The sequence below is a fragment of the Strix uralensis genome, chromosome 11 (genome assembly GCF_047716275.1).
Source record: "Strix uralensis isolate ZFMK-TIS-50842 chromosome 11, bStrUra1, whole genome shotgun sequence".
NCBI lineage: Eukaryota > Metazoa > Chordata > Aves > Strigiformes > Strigidae > Strix > Strix uralensis.
In genome coordinates, this window is record NC_133982.1 from 12435608 (window position 1) to 12462350 (window position 26743).

A 26743-nucleotide genomic window follows, 5' to 3' on the forward strand; every position below is an offset into this window, starting at 1 on the left:
CGATCTTATATAGCTGAGCAGGCTGAGGGGTTTTTAAGTAAGCGGGGAAGGAAGAGAATAAGATGGGACATGGGATAACAGCAAAATTGAACAGCAAAGGCAGAGAGGTTGAACCCATAGACTTTTGGGTTACTGGATGCCTAGAAAACATAGTGACCAAGAAATGACAGTCTTTGCCTGACAAAGCACTCCTCCAACCCACTTCTCTTGCACAGATGGCTTGTTTTTTAACTGTGCCCTGCCTCGGCTTTGTCAGGGCAGCTGGGCTGGGTTTCAGAATGAATCATCTGCAATCGCAGCCAAAACAGGGACATTTTGTTGGGATGCAGAACAAGCCATTAAAAACACAAAGCATCTGGTCACCTTTATTAAATGTATTAAGTGGAAAGGCAGCCATCCCATAGGTTGACATGTACGTGAGCAGAACACTTAATTTTTTGAAGTTAAGCAGACTCAAGTTTTAAAATAAAAATGTACCTTGTAGCTTAGAAAATAATACAATGTTTATTAGCTGTGACATTTCCAAGAATTCAAATACCAAAGCTAAATATTGGTGAGCTTGCAGTTTTGGATAGAATTTCAAAACGTTTTATATCTTCTTTTTTTGATTACTATTTTGCCTTAGACTCAATGACCAGATTCACGCATACCCAGCTCTAAAAACGAATTACACTGTCTGAAAGATGTTACTGGTACTGGTACAGGTTATTTGTGTGAGGCCCTGATATGGCTGTGTTCACACTAGGGGATTGCACTGTTTTAACTGTATGGGTGTCTAAACCACAGTGCAGACACTATGTGTAGATTTGACTCAAGAGGTAGCTGAGAAATCTGAATGATCCACAATTACACCCAAAACAGCCCAGTTCTTGGAGGCAGCATCCAGGACAATAAAAATAGGATAATAGGAGTAGAGGAGACACCACAAAATCTTCTTCCCCAAGATCACAGAGCATTTCTAGAGCTACTCCCGATGTGCTCCAGTAGTTGAGTCCACACTGCAGGGCTGTTGGAAACCCTGTGCTTACTGCATCTCGCTTGTGAAGGGAGGATAAAGTTTGTATCAGTTTAACTCAGATGATTGCAGGGAATCAGCATGCCAGCAGGGCACTTCCCTAAAACTGGTATTTTTAACATATTTGAGGATTGCCTCTTAGTACTCGTGTGATGAATTGCCAGTGATGCTTTTCTGAAGAATGTTTTGAAAAGCCATTTTACTGCCATCTCATTTGTGGCAAGAAGGAATCTGATAAACACACACGGGGAGTACACAAAGATTAGCGTTAAAAAGTATACGGGGAGATTCTTGACTGGTAGAAATTGGATCCTTACTCCCACATGCAAATAGTCGCTCCTTGCAATAAATTACTTGGATGCAATTATGGGGGTGGTGAGAGGGGTTATACTGACTTGTACCTCCCCCTCCTTCCAAAATCTGCTTTAAGATGCTCTCTTGCAAGCCCACTGAAGTCAGTTGTGCAGAAGGGATGTAAAAGAAATCAGGATTTGCCCTGTCCTCTCTTCTTTTGTTTTTGGTTCATTGAATTTTATTCCTGTAATTCAATAAATGTGGTGAAGAAGGCCAGAGGATATGAATTAAATATGACAGGAGACCACAGGAATCCTGACCTTCTGTCTCACAAGGAAATCTTGAAACCAACCCCCTGCACGTACCTATCAGCGTTCTAGCTACTGAAATCATTATAAATGCTATTGAAATACAACTAAGTTCACCTTCTGCATTGCACAGCTAATTGCAACTTTCCTGAAAACAGTGGCTATCTAGAGACCTCATCCTGTGATATGCCTTTGTTTCTTTATGGATGCTTTGTTTTCTTCCTTTGAAAAATGGGTTTAACTTCAAATGCTTTCATTCTGTCCATTGTGGCAAGGAGATATGTAGTTAAAGCATTTCGCAGCCCAAGACACTGTGAGAAAACTTTAACACTTATCTATGAAATGTGCGGTCAGCTTTTACTTCGGTGGGCACTTAGGTCTATATTTCACATCTGGATGACAGAACTTATATTACTTTAAAGAGTTCATCTATTTATGCTCCAATTTTTTGAAGAACTGTCTGCTTTTATTGAACCCTGCATGCTGGCAAGCAAAGCTAGCACTTCATCACCAAAATGAAAGAATCCATTTTGACATTTTTCTATTCCTTGGCTATATTGGTAGATCCCATACACGCCAATCATAATACAGGAAAGTATGGAAACTATAGCAGTGGTGACCTCTTACTAGATTTTTCAGCTTTAGGAATGTCACTTGGATTCCCTAAGACTTTCCAAGATATATCCCAGTACTGTGCATCTCTAGCCTTTTACATCATCTGTTGACGTTGCATCAAAATTGCATTTTAAAAGCATAATAAAATAGTGCCTTTCAAATATATCCTTATGTAAGTGCTTATGTATATATATCTCCAGCTGAGCTCAGTGGGAACCTGTGCACTTAAGGACTGAAACACAGGCTTAATCTGGATCTATAAATCCATAATTTTGTCTAGTATGCCAGAGTTTCTCAACATAATGCTTTCTCTACCACAGGGGTACGAATTGCTTCCATGGTTTACATGTACATGCTTGCACATCAGAGTAAAAGTCAGCCCCTGTAACACACAATAAACAATAGCTTGAGCACTTAGTAAAAATAGATGTATATTATAGTGCTATAAACCTATTCAAATGCATAGCAAATGTATAGCAAACTTTGTAATGGATAATCTCTCAGTCAGTACCAACACCCCCACACACAGTCTCAGGCCAGTCTCAGTCTGCCCCATGGCTACTTAATGAGTAAAATGACCAATTTACCCTTCCATAGAAATGAGAGGTACCGTAATTTTGTGTTACCTATAGAGGTTATAAGGAACTTACAGGTCCAGTCCGTTGAGTATTCCAGCCATGACTGGCTTCCTTCTGGTGCAGACAGTATCTCTTGTTCCCTGAAGAAAACACACAGGACAGAAGAAACAATCTTTCCCTCTATATTAAAAAAAAAGTTAAAGCCTGCTCTCCTGTCCTACACCTTTAAAATTCTCTCTGTTGTCTAAAAGAAAAAAAAAAAATAAACAGAAAGGAGCACCTTATCTTATCTTCAATTGAATTTTCCTGAAGGACCAAAATCCCAGGTAGATCTGGAGGAATTTGAAGAATCATTGCCTGTAGGTGTTTTCTAAACTCTCAAGGTTGATAATCACAAATTTGTCAGAATATTCCCTCTCCTCTACATATTTGCTTTCATCTTTATTCTAAATGTACCATTCACCACTTCAGAAGGGAGCAGGAAAAAATGAATGAGACTTCTTTGTCTTATAAGCCCCTGGTTCAGTAGTAAAGTTATTTTATAAATTCCACAAAATTCTTAATATAAAAAATGAACCTAAGGTTGGAGATAGTGGATCTGTTTTGGGGGCTTTAACTCATTTAAATGATCCATTTCTCTTTGAGATAATTCCAAAAGTACTTCAGTGGAAGCTCATCTCAGAGCAACAGGGCACCTCATCAAAAGGTTTAAAAAGAAAAGACGAGGGGAAAAAATCTTCAATAGAGCCTGTGTCCTTTTATCCTTGATTTACCGAGCATATCGGTTACCCCCCTTTGTTAAGAGCTCTTTTCATTTATAGGTATAAAATAAATTCAACCATTTTATCAAGATGTTCTTGTTACCAACCACCAGTATAAATTTTACTTGCTGTAGGTGGGGAAAAGGTTTTCTGGCACAGCAGTTGTCCAATTAACTGGAGTATTACAGGCAGCAGAAATAGTTTGCCCATTCTCATTTCATGAATTACCTAGATGCACAAGGAAGATGCATTTTCTTCTCATTGGTTTCCTATTTGTATTCATAATCCAATGTCTCAAACCATTGTGAACATCTAGCAGTAGTGGCAATGGGTATGCAAAAAGGCATCCGTACTGTGCAGGTGGGTTTGAGCGTAGGCTGCAGCTGGCAGTGAGTGAATTATTAATTAATAGTAAAAGTAAGCCTAAAAGAGCCTTGTTTTCTACAGATTTCTATCCTTAGTCCCCTGGCCTTTCCTACCCCACTGCAGTAACACTGTCTCTCTGTCAAGTCTCCTATGACACCTTAGCTAGCAAAGGACACTCAGATGGGCTCATAGGTCTCAAATTCACTTAATCCCCTCCCTGCACAACCAGGTTTAAAGTACCATGCAACACACTCCCTAAAAAGGAAAGGATTTTGCCTGAACAGAGACTGAATATTAAGTGTGGAAGAAATTGATTCCCATGCTCCCAGCCTTTGAACTCTTTCCTATTTATTAGTTTTCCCTTTGTTTCTCCTCAATTATTCAGAATTTCTTAGTAGTCTTCATTTTAAGATATTTTGGGATGTCCCTCTGTAGCCATGACTAATTCCTCAGCTACCCTTGAAGTATAGAGGCATAGAAAACGGAAAGGCAAAACCAACCCAGGAGGACTATTGCTGGTGATCCAAGAAGCAGCACAAGAAGGAAAGTCCCTCCTTGGATACAAAGAGAATAGTGGGATGCAGTTGAAGAGACAGCAAAAAGACCTGGCGGTTTCAAAGTATTCTGAGCAGTTTTGAGAAGTTCATTTTGTCAAAGTCAGCAAGAAGGAAATGCAGTCTCTTTGATAACAGATATCGATGTGAGGTCTGGGGGTAAAGTGAAAGACAGGGATATGGGAAATTCAACTAAAATAACTTTAAAAAGATGGAAGAGATAACTGTGCCCTGGGAAACCATGATGAGAAAAGTTAAAAATGATATTCACTTGGTTCTTGAAAAGTGAATAAAGATGAAAATGTTAGTAATCGGGTCCTCTATACTAACTATGGCTGCATCCTAGATCCCCCTTCCTGGTTCTGGTCTCTGAGGAATGGACTGTCCTTTCAACTTGCATTTTCTTGGTGTCTTCTAGATGGAGATAAGTCTGAAAACTCCTCTGATAATTTTTTTTAAGCTTACAAATTGCTTCACAAGTGGATGTGGAACAAGAAGCGGATCTCAAGCAGGCAACAAAAAACACTCTGTTCCGTACAGCCTAATTAAGAGTGAGCTGGAAAATTGTTCTTGAAATGAAAGAACTGACACTTTCTAGTTGTACAGAAGTTTTTACAGAAGTTTTTTACAGAAGGTCTTAGTTTATTAACATAAATCAAAACATCTCATGCCCAATGTTTTGGTACATTCCTTACATAAATAGAGTTGGTCAGGGATCATTTGTACCTATCAGCATTTTTTGCATATTCATAGACCCAAAGAAAACTACCTCTGAATTGCATCTTTTCATTGATGACCTCTGAATTTTCTTACCCACTTCTCTATGCGTACAAAAGTACATATTTATGTGCGTAAAATAGCTGTACTTTTATTTTTTTGTAGGCCATTGGGACTAATAACAGACTATAAAGTTTTGCATCCCAAGGCTACTAGGTCTGATCCAGGCCAGGTCAGTACAGATTGAAAATTATCTTCTCTTGGCTGTGCAGTGGCCTGCATGAAATTACTTTGGTCTCAGTCCAGCTCCCTGTGGATCAGTATGTACATCACAAAACCCGTTTCTATCAGCAACGACTGGCAAATTTGCTGGCATTTTACCATTTTACCTTCACAAACCATTGCTTCAGGTCAAGCTTGGTGGTGTGGCTGTGTGATCCATTTCAAAGTCCCCGTAGGACTCTTTCTGGGGACAAACAGCACAGGCACTCAGAGCTTTTGGAACAGCACCCTTCACAAGCATTGCAAGCCACCCAGATTGTACAGCAGCTTTCTTAAATGGCGGGTGCCTTTCTGAAAAGTCAATCCATTTCTGAGGTAGCCCTGCCACAGGTAGACTAGGAAACAATGAACATCACCTCAGTGCAAAGAAAATGGATACAGGCTAAAACCAGTATTTCAATAACAACTCACAAATGGATTCTTTTGGCTCTGCTGTATTACAGGAGAAGATATCCTACATTCAGATCCCACTGGGGAGGATCATTATGGGGAGGCCACCTATGTATTCCCAGGCTTTCAGACTAAGCCGGTTCTCTACTGGTTTTTGTATCAATGAACAAGGTGCCTGCTGCCTATTAGGCTTGTTGGTGTCCTCCCCCGGGTGCTCCTCTTGACCAATTAGACGTTTCTGTTGGAGCACCGGCAGCCACAGTGTTTAGGAGCCTGTGTTTTCCTAAACCCTGACAGTGTTCATGGCAGTGCCTGGCGGCATGAGCCATAATGAAGGGTCTTCTCTCACTTCAGGGCAATTGTTGTATGCTTTTGAGCAGGTGAACTATTGTACCAGAGTATTTAACAAGGTCACTAGGTGCACAAGACACAGTGGGTCTCCCTCAGTTGTGGAAACTATCCCTTTCTTTGAATTCAATGAAATTTTTCAGATCCTTTTTCAAACAACTTCTATTTCATTTTGTTCGTTCGCTCTCTTATCAATGTACAAGCTCCAGAAATTGTCTGTGACAGCTCAAATTCTACTTTGTCAGCCCAAGTTTACCTGAACACAACTGCTAACTTCGGTAGGATTGTCCCAGATATATAAGAGTGGAGTTTGTCTCAGGCACTGCCTCTACTAATGAGAACTTACTCAGTTACACACAGTGTCTGTAATTTGATAAGAACTGTGAGCAAATCCCAGGCCTCCTCCTCTTTCTTCTTATATTTACTTTTACTTCTGGGCTCTGCTGCAGTTTTATTTACCTGAATAACTCCAAAGTTTTCCTAAGTGGGTCCAAAGGAACCAACTTCTTATAGAAAGCCTGAATGCCTCTGCCTTTGTTGCTATTTGACATATTTCCTGTATTTTATCCTTAATTGGCGATGTGGCTATGTCAAATTGCATTTCCATTCCTGTAGCCTCATTCAGAATCAGTGGAACTCAATATTCTGTTCGGACTGAGTTATTTGATCTGAATTTTGCAGAGGAATAAACTGCTTACCAATAGCAGTGTCTCTTTTCATCTATTAAGCTTCTAAATGTATATATCTTTATCCACACTATCTGTGGGTCTATGCATAAAAGTGTTGGTAGCTGACTCTCCCGGTAGTTCAAATTGCAGACTGACTTCATTAAAACCACCTAAGTATAGGATTTAAGTCACAGGTTAGTTTTACATTTTATTTTCTGTCTAACTGTACTGTCAAAGGAAAAGACTTTATCCTTTACAATCAGACATGTATAAATGGAAAATCCTGGTGTGTTTTCTTATGCCAAAGAGCAACTGAAATTTTAACAGATCTTGGACTTTCTTGCTTTAGGTTTTTGGTTTTAGCAAAATCTGTGAAAGTTTGAAGGGGGTGTCTGTTTATCTGCCTGTGTATGATTGCGAGGTTATTTACCAGCTTTTCAGAAAGTACATCACAAACCCCCTTAGCTTAAAGTTGACATTGAATGATATTAATTTCATCCTGTAAAATATCTTTTCTTTTTTAGATGCTTTCTTTTTTTCCCTTTGATCCTTTCACATGTGCTCATGCAGCTCAGAACCAAGGTCAACCACAGGTGTTAGCATCATCAGCCCCATACCTGCATATTTTCCATCCACATTGCTGCTTCTGTGGCTTCAGTGCTCTTAGCAAGAGACCAGCTGAGGATACCTGCTGTGTACAGCTCATTTAACTCCTCCTGGACTCAGTCCATCTAGGCTGCGTGAACAAGAGGTCAGGCGTGCACCGAGGTACTGGACTTGTTTGGCAGCTTCTGCTACAGAAAGATGCAGGTCTCAGCTAGTGACCACACTGGTGAGTGCAGACAGTGTGCATGGTAGGGAAGTTTAGATTTAAATCTGTGCTTGGACATTATCCTTAACTGTATAGCTGTAGAATAATTCTAAAAGAAAGTTTGCAAATAATGCAAAACTATTTGGATTGTCAAATATAAAGCCAGTAACAAATTTGAGGAAAAGTTTTATGTTACTGAATGACTGGGTAGGTTGAAATTCAGTGTTTAAAAATGCAGAGTAATAGACAACGGGAAAATAACATTAAGTAAATGCACAAAAGGAGTTCTAATTTAATTCCTACCATTCAGGGAAAGAGATCAGGCAATCACAGGGGATAGTTTTCTGAAAAACTTAAATGAGTGCTCAGCACCAGTCAAAAAACAAATGATAGAAAAGATAGAATAGTTAGAATGATCAGGAAAAGAACAAAACAGGATGGAGAAACCATTTTTGTGGTATTGTGTAAATCCATAATATATCTAAATCTGAAATTGCTGCGTACAGTTTGGCTGATTCTTGCTTACAAAGGATATAATGGAAGTAGCGAATGGTGACAAAGATCATCTTTTATATGGAATAGCTTCTATACAAAGAGTGACTTGATAAGCTAGAACTCAGCTCAGAAAACAGATGGCTGAGGAGGAATACGATAGAGATCCATGGAACTGTGGATGGTGCATAGAACATGAACAAGGAATGGTTATTTACTATTTCTAATAACACAGGAACAAGGGGCAACCAATTAAATGATTGCACAGCAGGTTTAAAGGCAAAGATAGTGCTTTTCAGAGAATGCGTAATTAAATTGTGAAATGGCTCCATAAAATGAGAATAAGAGAGTGGGATGATTTTGCTTAGAAAAGGGGTCACCGAGGGTAGATATGTGAGAGGTCTCTTACACCATGGGGGAAGGGGAAGAAGGAATGCATGCTTGCTGTTTTTCACAGTATAAGAAGTTTCCCAATTAAAAATCAGGCAGTGGATTTGAAGCAAACAAATAAAGATAATTTTTCTCCTTTGTATTTATAATTAAACTGTGGATCTTCTTGCCAGAGGACGTCATAGAGGCTGAAAGTATAAATGATACCTTTTATTTCCTGGTTTTGCTAATGTCCTTTTTGCAGAACTGTTCAGACTTGTCAGCCAGAGCCCAAATTTATTATTGCAAAAAAGTCAGGAGGCCATAACTGGTCTACAAGTTAGATCTTGGACTGGGCCACTCAGGCTATGTGGACAGAGCAGAAACCACCTCTAATTTTCAGTCAAAGATACTCCCATAAAATAGCTGGTGCAGAATTGTCATAGCCAGCTCTGAATTCTCACTCTGAAGTACACTGCACTGCACTGAAATGCTTCTCCATATTTCCAAATGGCTTCAGTTTCTGTTAGCCACTGATCTATTCTGCCCAAATCTGGGAAAGAAAATGATGGAACTGCAGATAGTGTGTTAAAATCTTTCCTTTACCATAGTGATAACTCCAATTCAGATGCCTCCGTATTAAAAAACAGAAGAAAACAGCTTTTTTTGTCTTTACGAGTAGTATTCAAGGACTGCTATTTAGTATTTTGCCATACTTGGCTAGCTTCCGTCCCACAGTTTGGACACAAGTGCCAAAAAGAGCACATGTACCAAGTATATACTTCTCAGACATGTAAGTACTTTTTATTAAGTTGAAATAATGCACATTATGCCTGAGCCATTTTACATTTTGGTACATTTAATTGTGATATGGCCATGTTTTTTGGAGCATTTTAGAATAGCAGCTGATCAAAGTTGGTTATAGTAACAGCAATGAGCCCCACAGATGTTTGACTCTTTATAGCTTCCCCAGAGTTAAATTTAAAATATTCTGAGAGCCTACTCCCTGCCTCACCTGAATAAATCTGAAGTGGCTCTGTTCCAGATTTAAATTGCTTTAACTAAACAGAAGACTTGGTTACCCAGCTGGCTCCATAATGTGTATTAGTAATCCTCCTGGTACAGACATGATTGACCTGCCTTGATAATATATCTTCCCATTAACTAAATCTAAACCCATGTATTATAGATGTTTTCATTTCCACCTGAAATATCTGCTCCATAAACAATCTCCCCAGCTCCACTGTGAACAGAATTAAGAGTTTGTTTTCATATCTTGCCCTTATGTAGCCAACTGCTGGAGCTGGCTGGGCTCTGCACACCCATCCAAGTTAGCTGAACACTGACCTCCATCATGTTTTTTGAACTGTGCATGGCGATGTTGCTTGTACTCCATTACAGGCTGCCTGTGGGAGGCTGTCCTCTCAGGTATGATGCACCATCTCACCAGATGAAATGTCCTGAGGAAATGATGTAGGAGTTGTTTTACCCAGTCTAAATCCAATCTCCTATTTTTGGAGAGGTCTCTCCTGGATAAATGTGTTTTGTGATATTTTATTAGGTAAAAAGTGCTGACTGTATAAAAAAATCTTGTTCAGAGGTTGATGATCATCTTTTTTACTCTCCACACTACTTTCCTTGTGAATACATTTAATTATATGATGCTGTATTCATTGCCTCGCTGACACTAAAGTGCTCTGCAGTTAAGGCCTAAATACTAAACCAGGCTGATATTCAAGCGTTGTAAAGTTAGTCTAGATTTAGATTTTTTTGCCAGCAACAGTACTACACTGATTTATGGGAAGCAGGGGGGAGGGTGCTATCTCTTGCCTTCTCTCTTTATTGAATTCTCTTTCTTTTTTTTAATGCCCATATTTAGGTGGCTTGAACAGTAGGAATGGATTTTTTAATTGCAGATAACTGACTGATATTGGACATATATTTGGTGCAAACTAGAAAAATATTCCCTGGTGGTGAGGGGGATTATAATGCTCATTGACAGAAATCCAACTCAGGTTTGCTGAGTTTTAATATGCAAAATTCATTTTTTTAAATGAAAGTTTTACTGGTATTTGTTTTCACTTGATTTCATGGAGGCAAAAAACCCTCACAAAGCTAGAATTTGCTGCCTTTATTCGTATAGAGTATTGCTGCACTTCATCATCATTTTTATTGTGCCAAAGCATTGTTCTTTTTGGATGTAAGAAGCATGTTGGAGCTAAGATGCTGAAGGACAGGAGAGTGGTGAGATTCTGTGCACCCTCTACTTCAGAAGATGAGACCTGTCTTGCAGACACAGTGTCTCTTAGTTTGCCGGTGTGGGTTTACTGTACGTGGATGATGTGGTGCACACACATGGAAAAAACCTTTTCTGTGCCTGGAATGAGGGCACCACCAGCGCAGTCAGCACAGCTCGCCGCCGTTACCCCTTTCCCATGAGTTAGTGGAACATATTCAGAGATGAGACCTTAGGGCCCAAGCCCTGGATTCCCAGTCTGAAGGAATCCTGAGCCAGTGTGCAATGCCTGACTCCTTAGATGCACAGATCCTTGCATCCTGCATGGTAAATGCCTTGGAGTTTGGATTTACTGTGATGAAAACCATGAGCTCTGTGCAGTTAATTCCAGCTCTACATATGCATACATGGCGTCCAGGCTGAAAGGCTGCACAAGTTCTTCAATCTTGATATGTATGAATTATTCTCCAGGAAGCCAAATCCTAATCAAAGGCTTTTCTAAGCTGTGGCCAAAGGCTTCCCGGATGCGTGGTCAACGTGATGGGGAAGGTCCCTTCTGGGAAGATGGATGGATAATTGTTGCTCTGAAGTCCCTACTGCCCTGGGACCATAGAATGAGTCCTCCTGGTTTTGCAATAAAAATGACCCAAATATCCTGTTAATGTATCTCAGATCAATTGTGAGGCTGTGTGATGGGAAACAGAAAAACCCAGATGGGGGAGTGAGAGGCTCTAGGGGCCCAACAGGCCAGAAACAAGAATTGGGCCCAGGTTCTCCTGTGGCCTGAGGGTGTAACAGGTGTTACACCAGTAATAGCCTGTAGGAGGCCACAGCAAATACATTTGGGTTTATAAAACAGGAATCCACAAAGTTCAGCCAGGTTTTGTAAAAACAATTTGGAAAATAACAAACCACAGTTACTTTGTGGTAACTTCTACTCCCCCCACAGTCAGTGGTCCCAGCTTTGTTTTTGCTTAACAAAGGCTTTGGCTATAACCAGCCAAATGAAATTAAATAGTATTTAATAAAGTACTGTAAGTACTTAAAAGTACATTATTTATAATAATTTTACTTAATACTCTCTTTATATATTTTATTTATAATCATTTTACTTACTACTCTCTTTATAACAAAGTTTCCATTTTGTTTGTATGCATCTTTTGCTGAATACTTTTGATCAAACACCAAATTTAAAAATTATTATCAGGCTGACTAATTTTGAACTTGGCATTTACTGTGAAATTTACTGCATGAATTAGCATATTAGCACAAATTTAGAGGTGAAATAAAATGCTGACATCCATTTGTAAATGTTTGTAAATCGTTGTTGGTTTATAGGAAGCAAAGCGGTAAGTTCTTCCCACTCCCAAAAGTAGCTGTGCTTGGTCCTTATGGCATGTCCAAGTTTTACAGTATGCTCAGAGGACTGTGATGCCACTGAGGTGCAGATGGCTGTTGGAAGTGCTTTATGATTTAATGAAAGACTTCAGCATTCAGGACTGCCAATGGTTGTTCTTTGGATGAGTCATGAGCTGTAAAGTCACTTTTTAAATATAAGAAAGCTCTTTCCCATCCTTTCCACCTTACCCCATCTTCTCCCATGAAAAGGGCAAAGGGAAAAGGAGACTGAATAAGGTCATCAGTGGTTTCATTGTGCCATTTTAGATGTATATCAAACTCTAGCACAGCTACATCATACAATGTTACAAAGTGGGTAAAGGAGCATTTGTCAGTTCTTAGTGACTACCTGCAAACTGAACACTTGGCTTGTACGGGGCACAAGATCCTTCCCCAACCTTTTTTCTGCATCTTATCATTAGCACCAATAATAGCATCTGCAGGGAGTAATTAGTAGCACCCAGAGGGGAAAGGAATTCTGCCAGAGGACATCATTATGGCTGGAAAAGTAAAGATGCTGTATAGTAAGGTCATGAATAAATTGTTTGAGTCTAGGGTGGAGGAGAAGACCAGAAAAAGTACAAAGTTTCCTACTGCTGCTAATAATGCTTATGAAGAGCATATTAATATTTCCACTGGAACACCATTAGGGAAATTAGTTTGTTCTGACAGTTTGTGTTGCTGGATACCATATGTTTACCTTGAGGGAATGTTTGTGGAGAACCACTTCGGGTTAATTGTAAATGTCACAATCAAATAAGTAAATATACAGAACTGTATCTGTGATCTGCATCAGTGCACAGACACTGTGTACCAGCACACTGATGTGCCATGTAATATGTGTACATATAAATATATACTTTTATGTACTAAATCCATACCAGTCAGCTTATCTGGACACACAGACATCAGGTATAAACAGCACCTGCGTTTTGTCTTTCTGATCTGTTTATCATGACGTACAAGTGGCACTGCACCATGCCCTTCTCTCTATTTAATGCCTGCACTGTGAGCTCCGAGAACCGCACACTGAGCTTCCCTGGTGCTGCTGACAGGTGTTGCACCTCTAATTCATCTGGCACAAAACAGGCGAGGAGGGCGAGAGGGAGGAAATCAGATACCGTGTTCAAAATCTTGGATTAGTTGGAGTCATTACAGATTACCAAAGGTTCAAATATGTTACGTTTCAGTGTTGTCAGTCCCCACTAATAATCTGCAGAGCAGTTGAGGATTTTCAGGACCTTGACAGATTAAGCCTTAAGGACACTCAAACAAACCTGTCACATAGGTCTTTATCATGCAAACTTGAGGCCAAGCTCAATAACAGCCCTGTTAGTCTTCTGCATTGCAGAGGCCTTGAAAAATTGATTTTCTGTTTTGCCACTGACTTCAGTGGAACCAGGCTTTAGCCCTCCAAGGCAAATTTATTCCTGTAGATTGTAGCTACTTCTGAAATTCTTAATTTCACATCCTCAGATAGTCAAACCTTGAGACAGACTAGCTATGGGTGCAGACTTTGCCAGGTGGTGTTGACCATTGCTGGGTTATTAACTCCCCTTATGGTCTGGGATACCCTTTTTTTTCCTTTGAAAATGCATTTCACAGATTTAAAGGCCTGATCCAAAATGTACAGGAATAGATAGAAATCTTTGTATTGAACACTGGAAGAGGATTTTAAAGGGAGTTGGTCATTGTTTACAGCAGGAATGTATTTTTAACAGAAACAAGAAGGCTAATCTGTTAGCGCAACATTAATCCGGGGAAAACACTTTCTGAAGTGTCCAGAGCTTGTTAACACAGCTAACACCTAAGGCAGCAGTGTGTCTTTAAGCTCTGCTAATATTGTACAATAATAATTTTTGTGGAAGAAAATCTTCTCCTCTCCCTGAACAGAAGCAAGACATATTATTGACTGCCATCCGGAAAGATGTATGCTCTGGACCTCATGAGTCTATTAATATTTGATGCTGATGGATGTGAGCTGGCAGCCTGAGTTATTAATGGAGTTTGGTTCCTTGGACCTAACCCTCAATACTTAGGGGAGAATCAACAATAACAAGAACTGTATGCCCAGACCTCTCATGGTACTAGGAAGGTCTGTCATTTAGTTTCAGCAACAATTAGTTAGTATTGCTGAAGTACTTAAAGGTATAGAAGGTCATACAGGTGGTGTTATTTGCATTACTGCTGCCATTCATTTTGATTTAAAGCTGGCTTTTTAGGGTCCCGGGGATCACAGATCCCCCACCTGTATCTTTGCTATGTTGGGATACTCCCATCAGATTTCGATTTCAAACAAAAAAAGGCTCACTCACGTTAGCTTCTGAGCAGCTGTGTGGGGATGTGGGACACCCTGTCCTTGGTTGTACGGAGGTGCTTCCTCTCAGATTGGGGCCGGGGAAGCTGCGATGCAAAGGAGAGGGCAGGAACGTGCTCCTTCGCACTCAGAGCGGGACATTTATGGGAGCTGGGCCTGATCCCACATCACGTAATGAGAGTTTTTGCATTAATTATGTTAGAGTCAGATTTGACCCCTGGAATTAGGAAATAATACATTGAATAGATTTCAGGGTTATATTTTGATAAACTGGCCCTTCTAAGTGAAAATGTTGAAGAAAATGAAGCACTTTTGAAAGTTTGTGATGTCCATATGAATCATTCTGACTTGGAAAACAGAGATGTAAAATACCAAGTTATTTATAGCTAGATTTCTTAATATAGCTTTAACATTTTCAGGGGTATATGTTTGATTGAATTAGCTACTCCTTCCTATCCTGTACACCACAATCTAGGCATTTCACTACTCTCATTAACCTCCTGATCTTAATAGAAGAAAGAATAATCAACATAAGGAGCACAGCTGTTGATTAATTTTACTAAATAGGATAGAAATATAAAGTACCATATTGCAAGAGTGAAGATTCAATACACAACATTTGAAATCAGTTTAATAGAATATGTAACTCATTAACAACTGGATAGACATATTCTGTGGCATTATTCATTTGGGCAGGTGGTGAGAGGGAGGTGGAATTTACATCTCTTTAACAGTACCTGAATGCATTTAATTTCATAGGTCATTCTCCAAAATCAAGTTCAAAATGTTAATAACAGAGTGTGCATTTATAATTAATAAAATCTTAGAGCCAGTGCTATAGTTCAAGTGCATTTTCCTCTTATGTAATTAAGAAGTTAAGTGTATTTGGCAGTTGTCACTCAGAGAGCTATGAAGGTCTCACTTGTCAAACCTGGGGATAGAAATCTCATTAAGCCAGTTATTTTTTCAGTTAAGTTTTGTTTGCAGAGTAAGTGCGTATGAGGTGGACAGCCAGAATGACCAACCTCTGTTAGTCCATAAAGTATAGTATATTAAAGTAAATGCCAAAACTCAAAGGCGTGTTGAATAAAGATGAAACAGCCTGATGTTTAGCTTGTATAGCTTGGGATACCCAAAGTGTCTGTGTCTGAATGCTCTCCACGCAGAGTAAGTCCACAGAAAACTGGTGAATCCGCACCAGCCTGTTGTGCCCGTGGCCAGGGAGAACTTACCGCATAACACGGGCTGATCTGCGGCCACGGGGAGGCAGCTGAGGAGCTGGAAACCCACCTTCTGCTTCCACCCGTGGCCCAGATGCTGTTTTAGTTAATCCGGTTCCCAAGGCGATATTTTAGCTCCACATCACTCTGTTCTACTTTCCTTTTCAGAGGAATTTTCTTTTACTTCTAGATCACTAGTTCAAATCCAGATAAGGTCAGTTGTCATAGAAATTATTAGCAGTACCAGCAGTTCTGTGTTGTACATGAAATGAGTTGGGAGTTTCATTCACACAAGATACGGCTTTCTAAGTGGCACTAATTGGCTGTCTAATTGTCACACGCAGGAGAAAGGCAGAGGATTGATTAGGCGTGGAGACTGAATGTCCCTCTGCCATCCCGCTCGGCTCTGGGTTCCTGTAGCTCATTCTGTAGGCATGCTGGCAGGGTAATGAGGGGCAGCGTGCTTTGGATTTTCTGGCTGTCAAGACAGCACCTTTTACTGCCAGGCCTTTTCAGAGGAACTTGTTTTACTCCACCAAGGTCAAAGATAGCATCTTTTACAAACACTGCTTTCACTCAAAAAATCAGAGACTTGGATTTACTTCTGAGCAGTACATATTTTAACCGTTTCTTTTACTTCCCCCTAAAACAAAGTTTTTAGTATAAAATAGGATGAGTCATACTGGTGCTAGGCAGAACTGCTACAGCAAGCATATGGGGGTTTATGGTGCTCAGAAATCTGTTCATATTTCCTTTTACTGTCTCAGTGTCTGATGCTGTGATATACAGGCTCCTGGAGGTACTTGCCATGGCATAGGGAAGCTGACATTTTGTGCATTTATCTCCTGATAAATGGATCCTCCTATCAAACAGTGAAGCCTCTCACCTGCAAAAATACATTTTGACCAATCTCTTTTCCCCTGAGCTATGGTATAGGTCACATTGTGCAATGTAGTTACTATTTAACTTAGAAATAGGATAGCTTTCTCTGACATAGAACTAAATTATTAAAGTTTGACTCACTGAAGTAAATTTAGGAGCTAATTTGTGATGTGAAAATCAGGACATGGAGGAAAGGGACCAAAAATACTTTGTATATGCTAACTTATGCAGACCCAACTGTGGGACTCAGTAAGTAGGTTTAAAGGAATTGTGCTCACATTTTAATTCCCTTGTTGTATCAGATGAACAATATTAGCAAGAACTGTGTCTGTCCTTTCAGCCACACAAGCTAATCAGTGCATACAGTGTACTGTAATTTACTGTTGAAATATTCTATATTTCTGTAACATAGAAGTATTTACTCTCCTTTCCCTCGCTTTCCCCACACCTAGAGCAGAAACGGGACAGACACTGTTTCTGTGTTCTGCTCTGTGTGCCTCCTCTCTCTGACATACACATCACTCCTTGTTCAGTATTCTTCCTAAAGTCACACAATCTCATGCAAACTAATTGAAAACAAATGCAGGTACCAGCTACACATCAAAAAGGTCTAATGCACCTGCCATGTAGTTTTCCTGTCTGCCAGTCTGTGGAAGATGAGCATGTATGAGATCCTTTAGCTTTTCAACAACCCTATTCTTAGAATATATTTTTCCAAGAAATGCAGAGCAATCTTTGCACAGTTTCAGACTGTATATTTTGTGATTAGTGTTTCGTAAGTGATGTTTTGCTTAATGATCTAACATCTGTTCTAGGAAGTTTGTTTTTGTAACTTCCCCACCTCCTGCTGAATGAATGCCAGAAACTTGTCCCTTTCCTCCAAGTCAATCAAAGCACTAATTGCATCATAAACATGGGAAGCAGCGGTGACTGCTCAAGTGCTGAAGACTCAGCAATCAACTCATAACACTCTGTTCACTGTTTCGAAAGAGAAAGACTCCCTGTGCAGAGATGGGAATTTCCTGAAATTCAGATTTCTTTAGCTGACTCTGACTTTTTTTGGTTTGCAGGGAGATGACTGCACCATTACCTGCATGGCAGGAACCTACGGAACCAATTGCTCATCAGTTTGTAATTGTAAAAATGATGGTGCATGTTCCCCTGTGGATGGCCTGTGTTATTGCAAAGAAGGTAAACAAAATTTAACAATTGTCTGCAATTTGGCATCAATGCTTCTCCCCTTTTGAAGTGGCACAGCTGTGCAGTCAGTAAGTCCACTATTTTCTTGTGCCTGTCAGTGATTCAACAGTCTGCCCAAGTATCAAAACTCAACAGGGGCTTGACTGTATGTGCTGTCTCTGCCCTGAACAGGGGCCAGACTTAACTGCTCTGCTGCAAGAACAGGCCACAGAATTAAGTGTGCTAGCAGAGCCACAGCTCCTCTCCAGAGGAAATGCAAAACAATCCCCAGACTGCTGGGTTTTTTCTCTATCACTTTGCTGCCCTGTTTCTCCAAGACTCCCCTCCATGCCTAGAGTGCCACAGCTGGGCAAGGGAGCAGAGGTAGCCTCCTGCCTGTCTTTTCTTTAGCCCATTGCACTGGGCTGTGCCTGGCCATGGGTATCCTCACCAGACCTGACCCTGACCTGCAGAGCGCCTGCCTGTCTTCACCCTCGACTAATTCCTGTAGATTTTCCTGGTGATGCAGGCTCCTAGCCAATCCTGGCTGCCAACCCTACGCTTGGGGACCGTGGGGTGGGTCCTGACTATCTGCCCTTCTGTCATCTCAGCTCCCTGCCCTCCCTGTACCCTGGCACTGTGACACCCCAGCCATGTGCAGGTATCCTCTGTCTCCTGAGCCGGCATGGGGGTTGCAGGATGTGGCTGTCTTTTTTCTGGGGAAACAAGAAGTCTTGCCTGCTCCAGAGTCTCTCTGCAAGACTAACTTATTTTCTTCCCACACATATGTCCATAATTCCCTTCTGTGCTTGGTAGTGAGCATAACCCATGTATCCAGTAATCACTTGGGAAATCTTGTACTGCTTCATAGCACAGTGTCTCTTATGTTCTCCGTGTAGCTGTGCCTTCCCCCAGAATACCAACATGAGCTATGCCTGTATGGCATACATAAGCCCTAAAACAGAAGTGAGGCAAATAACAATAAAATCTGGCATTTCAAACATGAATTAATGGATCACTGTAGAACCCCATTTAATGAGGGTGTATAAACCATGAGTTACTGCTCAACTCCATTACATACAGCTGCAGTGTAATGAAAGCCATTGTGTGGCTGGTAGTTAAGATTTGAGCCTTAATGGTTAGAAATGATGGCCTTGGTCTTTTTTTAGGTGTAATAGCTTCTTTATATTAAAGAGCATTCTCAAAAAAAAAAAAAAAAAAAAAAGAGCTAAGAAACAGGCAGTATTAAATGACAAGTTTCTTGCATTCTCGCTGATCAGCAGGTCTCCAGCCTGCCAGACAGTACTGTGCTTTCTCTTGATGCCCAAGCAGTTCCCAGGGAGTCATCAGACACCTAAATCTGGTAAACAGCCAACACAGTGATACCTATATCGCCCTTCCATACCTATAGATGCTGGGAGATGAAGTTGGGAGGTCGTAATTAAAGGGTCAGTCTTTGACACCAAGATAGTCTTAATTTACACCAAGATCAGAAGGAAACTGGTCCTAGAATTGAAGAGCTGCAGTTTGCAAGCTGCCATTCTTGCTGTCTCTACCTCGCTTTTTTTCATGAAAACATCCCAAATGCTATTTCTCTCATATGTTTCTTTAGGGTGGCAAGGAGTGGATTGTTCTGTTCCATGTTCAAGTGGAAGTTGGGGTCTTAACTGTAACCAGACATGTTATTGCACAAATGGAGCAGCCTGCAGACCAGCTGATGGCTTTTGTCTCTGCTCACCTGGATGGCAAGGGGACTACTGTGACCAGCCCTGTCCTGTAAGTACATCCCATCCTGGGATGGTCTTGCATCTCCTTTAAAACCGTAGTCCACATAGCTTCTAAATGTATAGTAGGTCAGTATCTCATTTTGTCTATAGATATCCAAAGGAAATCATGTGTCAATAACAGATTGGGGTTCTAGCAGTCAAGCAGATATATTATACATTGCATTATATTTTACCAGAGCTGTTGCTGTCTTATCTGCATTTTCCTGAACATCATTTTTTAAAGTGATTCCTTATTTGTTTCTATATAGAAGTGTTAGGCACTGTGTTGTTTCTATCTTCTCTGTATGTTAATTTAAAAAATGCAACTCAGCATTAAGAGGGACGACATGATAGATGATTTTGCACATTTTAGAACAAAAAACTGATTACTGAGAGACTTTTTTCTTTATATTTTTGGAAGGATGGAACATATGGTCTTAATTGCAGTGAACGCTGTGACTGTAGCCATGCAGATGGGTGTGATCCTGTCACCGGTTACTGCTGCTGTCTTGCGGGCTGGACAGGTAAAATTAGCAATTACCTTTGTAAACCTTGGGGTTTTGATGTTTTGGGAGCTTTTTGGTGTTTTGGTGGGTCGTTCTGCTTTGCTATTGCATCAGTTATAGCACTGGACTTGTGACTGCAAACTTTTAAATAATAGATTGAGACAGGATCAGCTGAACTTACCCATATTTAAATCACTTGTGATGGTGACAATAACTGACATTCATTAAATTTGTATTCAGATTAGTTGAAGATGGCTCCAATCCTGGAGCCAGATGTTAGCCTTCCCTCAGGAGGGATGCAGATCATCTGGAAATCCTGCAGAGTTTTTCTCCTTGAATAGCCCTTTCCACGGAGGTGCAGTTGAGGGTAGAGTGAATCCTGGTACCATCATACCTGGGGCTGCAGACAGGTGTTTTCTGAATGCTAAGAGTCATTACAGCTGCTCCATCATACAGAACCCAGTTTTGTCGCAAAACAGCGTCTTTGCACTTTTCCCGTTTTCCCATGCTTCTTGTCACACAGAAGGGTAGTTAGGGAGAACAGATTAATTCTGGTTTGACAAAGAGTTATCGTGATTCCACAGAAGCAGAGAGGAATATTCAAGTGAAGTCAGAGAGTCCAGGCTGGAGATCTCAGTACAATCAGACCTGCACTTGACTCCATATTGATATGTCTCCTTGCCAGCTTTTGACAGCTAACATAACAGCAGCGGGGGGCAAGTTATTGACCCAACCAGTATTTCACACTTAGCTGCCTAAAATGCTGGTTAATCTCCCTCAGACCTCTGTAGAGGCCCTGGAGGGAAATAAACTTATATTCTTGCCCATAACTGCAGAACCACCAGTGGCACTGACAATCAAAATGTCTTTATATTAACAGCAATTCATTTGGAAAATGTAATTGTTCTTTACACAAGTACAAGCTGGAAGAACGTATGGAGCAAGGCAGGCTGATCAGGCAGCCAACATATGGAATACTGTCACCTTAAGCCTTCATTTATGCCTTAAACCAATGCATGCCTTCTCTTTCTGATGGAGAGAACATCACCCCAGCAGCTCAGCTCCTAGAAGCATGAAGCAAAAGCAATGAAATTATACCTAGAACGTACAATGGAAAAAATTTTTTAAGAATTAAATAAAATGCAAAAATAGGAAGTTCTACATGCTCTACTTTTCAAAGATACTGGGCATGTATCCCTGAAAAAGGCATTCTTCCCACAAGAAAATCCACTTTATAAGCTCTTTAATAGCCAGTCCTCCAGCTTGTATTCTTCACTCAGTGGACTGCATTCATCTTTCTTTGAGCCTCTTTACCATCAATATATCTATCTATCAGGCTTTAAAACTCTACTGTGCATTATTGATGATCATCAGAGAAACACTTGAGAGGCTTTCCTGTAGTCATTGTGAGTTTCTTCAAGGGAGAAAATGGTTTTTAAAAGTACAGTAAATTAAAGAGATATATTTATGCGCACTTACTCTAAATGTTTATTACACATCTTTCTGGATGTAGCATTCCAGAGGAAACTGTAGAAAATGTATTTTGCAGACAAAGCAGGCTAAAGGTGTGGCTATTTCTCAAAGGCATTTCCAAAAAATGCCATGCTTACTCCCAAGCACATCTGTCAATGGACATCAAAGGCAGGTACAAATTACTCCAAGTAAAGGTAAGAATGATGTCTGTGATATCCTTTTTTTTTTTTTTTTTAATTTCCATATTGGGCAAGATAAATGTGTATTAACTTGCAGGGGACTAACTGCAAACTAAGCACTTTATCCTTCAGTGTGCCTCTGCAGTTCTAGAACTCCCTTCTTCAGGATCGTATTTCAGGGAGGAAAATATTACATTAGTATTTGAGACCAGGTTGGAGTTGAGATGTTGACAGGGCCATGTAAGGTGTGCACTGGAAATGTTGATAGACAGAGCCATTTGTCAGTTCTGCTTCCAATGTTTTTTCCACTTGGCTTAACACCAGACACAAGGATAAATTCTGCTCATACTAGTTTGAAAGTATGTAATTTAAGAAACTCTTCAGCTAGATAATTATATTTTCATATTAAGGAGTTGTGGCATCGGTGAAAGATTAATCTTATCTGTAGCTGTTGTGAACAGGCCCATAATGTGTATTGCAGTGCATTTTATAAATATGATGTGATAAATAATTCAGGCTTAATTTTTTGCTTTCTGAATTTGGTACTAATTAGGCATGGCCTGAAAAAGATCAGAAAAGTTCAGGATCGTGGAATATCTGAAGGTTTTCCTGCCCACTCATACCAGACAGAAAATTCACATGGCTTTCTGAACCTAATAGCCACAAAACTTCATCTGAAACAGCATATTCTGTATGTTCGTTCCACATGTGGGACTCCCTCTTGATGTCAGTGTTTTATGTAAAGATCAAGGGGAAGATTGAACCCATTTTCTTTAAAGTGGATTTCAAGATGTTACTGATATAAACCTTCAGAGACTGATAGATGGTAGGAGCATGGAGGAAGACTGGGAAGAGAAGAAAAAAGACATGTAAAGAGTAGCTTACAATGTAAGTTAATAGCAGTCTACCATCCTTTTATTATGTTATGACTGCCACCCATCAAGACTATTATTCAGGACAACGTCCTTCGTGTGTACCAGCTGAGGGAAGGTAATTTTCAGGAACTGAGGGTACCTGGCAGATGGGAAGATGATGAAGAGATTCCCACATATCAACCAGGAGATCACAAAGCTGTGCAAACCAGCTGTATGCATAAATAAGCACACTGGCAACAAGCTGCTTAGAGACGTGCATATACAGTTTCCATTAAGTTCAGTGGGGAATTGCATGTGTGCAGCCAAAGGCAGAAGTTAGATCAGATCTAAAGATGATTGCGCCCTGTTGTTATTGCTGAAAATTACCCAACCAGGTACACAGGCACATTGTATCACAAATGCCTTTGTAGATAGCATGGCAAGCATAACATCTGTACATAAAAGACCAAAACCACATTGGCAAAAAGCTCTCATGTGATACAAGCAGAGTGAAACTTGTTCAAATGTGGGCCAAAATCGAATCTGTGACCTGCTGACTCAACGCAGAGCTGAATTTTCCTCCACATGAAGGAAATGTCAGATGCAATAACAATAAGGGCTCAGCCTTGCACCGAAGGGAGTTCTCCAGCTTGTACCAGTACTGCATACGCCTAACCTCACGTATATAAATAGTACCCCTGAAATCAAAAGAAGACGTGTTCATATCTATTGCTAGGTTAAAAAGTGTAGCCCCCAGCAGGATCAAATCCTGACTGATTATACTGATTGTTTTCTAAAGATTAATAAGGGTCTCTCTTACTCCAGATCTGCCACGCGTTTTAGATACACAGCGCTTCTGTGCTTGCAGCTCTGTGTGTTTGTGCGCACACAGATACCTTAAAGCTCCCGACACACTAGTCATCTGTGGAAGAGGTGTTACTTTGTATACATTCAAGTTAAAATGAAAATGCTTGAAAATGGAGTGCTTTGGTGCTAATTACATTTGGTTAATTAGGGATCTTCCACACACTGAATCCGCAGAAAGAGTGGAAGTGCAGAAAAGCTGCGTGGTGGAGCATTTCCTGAAAGTCCTTTGCAAGCAAACAGGTCCTAGAGAAGCAGGCATCAGTCTCATCTTGCCCAGATGCAACCTCCTCTCCTGGATGCTCGGTGACAGTGATAAGGTCATAAATTTCAATTAGTGTCCTCTTAATAAATTACCCAAAACTGGACAGAGAGGAACTCGCTGCCCTGGCAGCCTTGCTGGGTGGGTCAGAAGCTAGGAAGGACGTGGGGAGGAAGCGTTCCTCGGTTAGGTGTAATGCAGCGTGGCTCTGGAAGTTATGGCTCCAGCTAAGCCAAGTGGGTTTTGCAAGCAGAACTGCAAATCCCATCAGCTTGGTCCTCTCTTCAAGGTGGCTGCTGGCAGCGTATTTCATACCAGGAATGGCTTCCTCACCCACACCAAGTGGTTATTACTGCAGAGCCTTTAGTTGGTTCACTCAGTACAACCCTCAGTAATTAAATTGGTCATAGCTGCTGGCCTGTCCTCTAATTTCTGGAGGTGCTCCCTTTGTGCTTGGCCTGAGCCAGGTTAGCAGGACTCTGGGAAGCCATTGCTCATCCTGTCTCTAAGACCCAAGTCTGTCCATTTTCACAGTCAGACATCCCGCTCGCAAACAGATTACAGAAAGGAGAGCCACAGGCCTGGCTGATCTTCACAGCAAGCTCATTTCCTCCCTGTAACGAGTCAATGTGCTTCAAGTTAATTGTGGCAGTGTGTATTTTGTTAACCTTTCAGATATTACAGTGGTATTAAATAGGAAGCAATCTGCAGGGGGATCTATTCCATTCCTGTAAATGTTAAGGTCAGTTAAAATCCTGTTTATCTGAATTCATTTAATCTGAAATGCTGTCTTATCTGAATCTTGGTTCTGTCTGTCTTTTTTTTGTATCACGCTCTGTTTTTTGTAGAACACTGCAGTTCTGATGTTATCTCAATTATCCACTGAACTAGTTTACTCAATAGCTTGTCTGAATATCCAAAGACAAAGTTTATTCAGTAGATTTTAACATACCAAAAACGTGTGGGAAGGACAGGATGGTACTATAGATGTGAGATGGAAAATATAGAAGTGTGCATCCCATAGTTAATTATAAAAGAACTCCTCATAGATTTTCCTTAATTAATCAGGTTGGCAAATAAAGGTATGAAAATGACACATGCTGGTAAGGAAGAAACATCTTGTTAGTATGTTGGTACTTTTCACCTTCAGGCTTCGCTCATGTCTCATATGAGCAGCCTCCCTCTTTGCCATTACATATGGGAAATCAAAATATATATTTCACTGTCCTTTACAACCTCAATAACTTTCATATGTTGCCAGTAACATAAACCCTAATTGTCTCTTATCACATCCAGAAATATTGTACAGTAGTTGTGGTAGTCTCGAGTTGTAGGGATTTCCACGTGTGATTGTATAAGCAAGTTAATGGGGTCAGGAAACGTCAGCTGGTCACAGATAAGGTGAGCTTTGAGGAATGAGACTTCGCGTTTGTGAGAATTTGCAGGCTGCGAGTGACATCTGCACTGTCACTCAAACACAGAAACATGTTTCTTCCCTCCTGTGGACACATTAATTCAGTAAAACTGATAAGTCTGTTACTCAAGGGAAGGCCTTTTTGAATTTTAAAGAAACAGTGACCGCTTTGACGGTGAGCTCTAAGGTATTTTTAACTTCACTTTTTCTGAGTTCTTTGCAAAAATCTTTCAAGAAAAAAGCACCTAACTCTCTATTTAGCTTCCCATCAAATGCATTTTGTTTGTATTATTATGACTTTTCCTCCATTGCAGCACTATCCAGTTTATAATCTTAGGGCCAGATCCTGTCCTCAGCTGTACTAGGTTGAAGCCAAAATAATTCTGTTCTCATTAATAGATCAACTCCAAGTGCCTACCGATGTAGTTGGTAGCTGACTTTTCCACACAGCCTTAAAACCAGAAAAAATCTAGGACTTGTTTTATGCACCTACAGGTTTTTAGCTGAAGAGATCCACAGTATTTTAGAATTCCTAATGTTGTAGGTTGGCTTTTTTTCATATCAGACTGTTTCGTACTCTCATGGTTTCTAATACAAAGCCTAAAATATCAGAATGGAGCAATAGTAAGTTCCTATTAAACATGCATTTTCTAGATGTCTAACCCCATTATCTAAACCATATTTTGCACTTATCACTTTTGGCAGTCTTATCCCAGATTTTTAAATTACTAATTTATTTCTGTGATTATTCTGTATCCTTACATTAGCTTTAAACAGACAGAAAATCTAGACATTTTTAGAGTCAGTCTAAAATGGTGCATTTTACCCTCTCTTCTGGCCTCTGCCTTTCAAATGTGAAAATCTTTTCCATATGAAAAGGTATGCTTACTCTCCGGATTCGACAAGTGCTCTTTAGTCTATGAATGTAACATAAGCTTATTAGAAATTAGCTTTAATTTTTCATTGACTTAATTTCAAGTGAGTTGATAAGATTTTAATGTCAGGCTGTGCTTAAAAATTCTCTCTTTGACAGGAACCTTTAAGTATGGTTCCTGCTGATATAGGGCTAATTTTAAAAAATATGAATTATGAAGTTATATCAAAGACTTCATTGATATCCTGACATTAATTATGTCTGTGCATTCCTTGGCAGATATCTAGGGGGCTCCAGATTCTCATCTAAGTGAGGTTTAGTTGTGTTTGTCCTGCGCCAGATTTAGTATATATTTCACCTTTCATGAAATCAATTGGATTTTTGCCACTCATTCAGTGGGTGTTGGATCAGACCCTTAGACTATAATTAGCATCTGCAGTAAGCCTACTGCTAAACTTAAGCATGCATGCACATGATTGCAGTATTAGTCTTACAAACACAGAAGAGGTACAAGTTCATTTATCTTTGTATTTATTTGGGTGTTTATTTTCACTTATTAAAGGACAGCTTTTAAATTTATGTGAAAAGATACAGCTTGGATGGCATCCTGGATTATGCTAATTTAATTGGTTCTAAAATAATGAAACTTGATGCTAGAGATATTCAACCATTTTCCATTTTAATATGGAGGCATTCTATATATAAGCTTGGCTGTGTGTACAATACGTTCACCTATAAATAAATGTGGGCG

The 26743-nt window shown here is 40.1% G+C and overlaps 1 protein-coding gene across 9 annotated transcripts in view; it reads left to right on the plus strand.

Moving 5' to 3' along the window:
- MEGF11 (multiple EGF like domains 11) overlaps positions 1-26743 on the plus strand; it is a 306502-nt gene that overhangs the window by 227066 nt on the left and 52693 nt on the right. For all 9 annotated transcript variants that reach the window (XR_012630339.1, XM_074879910.1, XM_074879909.1 and 6 more), the window contains 3 exons: positions 17692-17812; positions 19413-19576; positions 19988-20090. Coding sequence is in view for 8 of the 9 variants with exons in the window: in XM_074879910.1 (XP_074736011.1) it covers positions 17692-17812; positions 19413-19576; positions 19988-20090 (388 nt within the window). In the remaining variant the exon portion in view is untranslated. The remainder of the gene's footprint in view (positions 1-17691; positions 17813-19412; positions 19577-19987; positions 20091-26743) is intronic.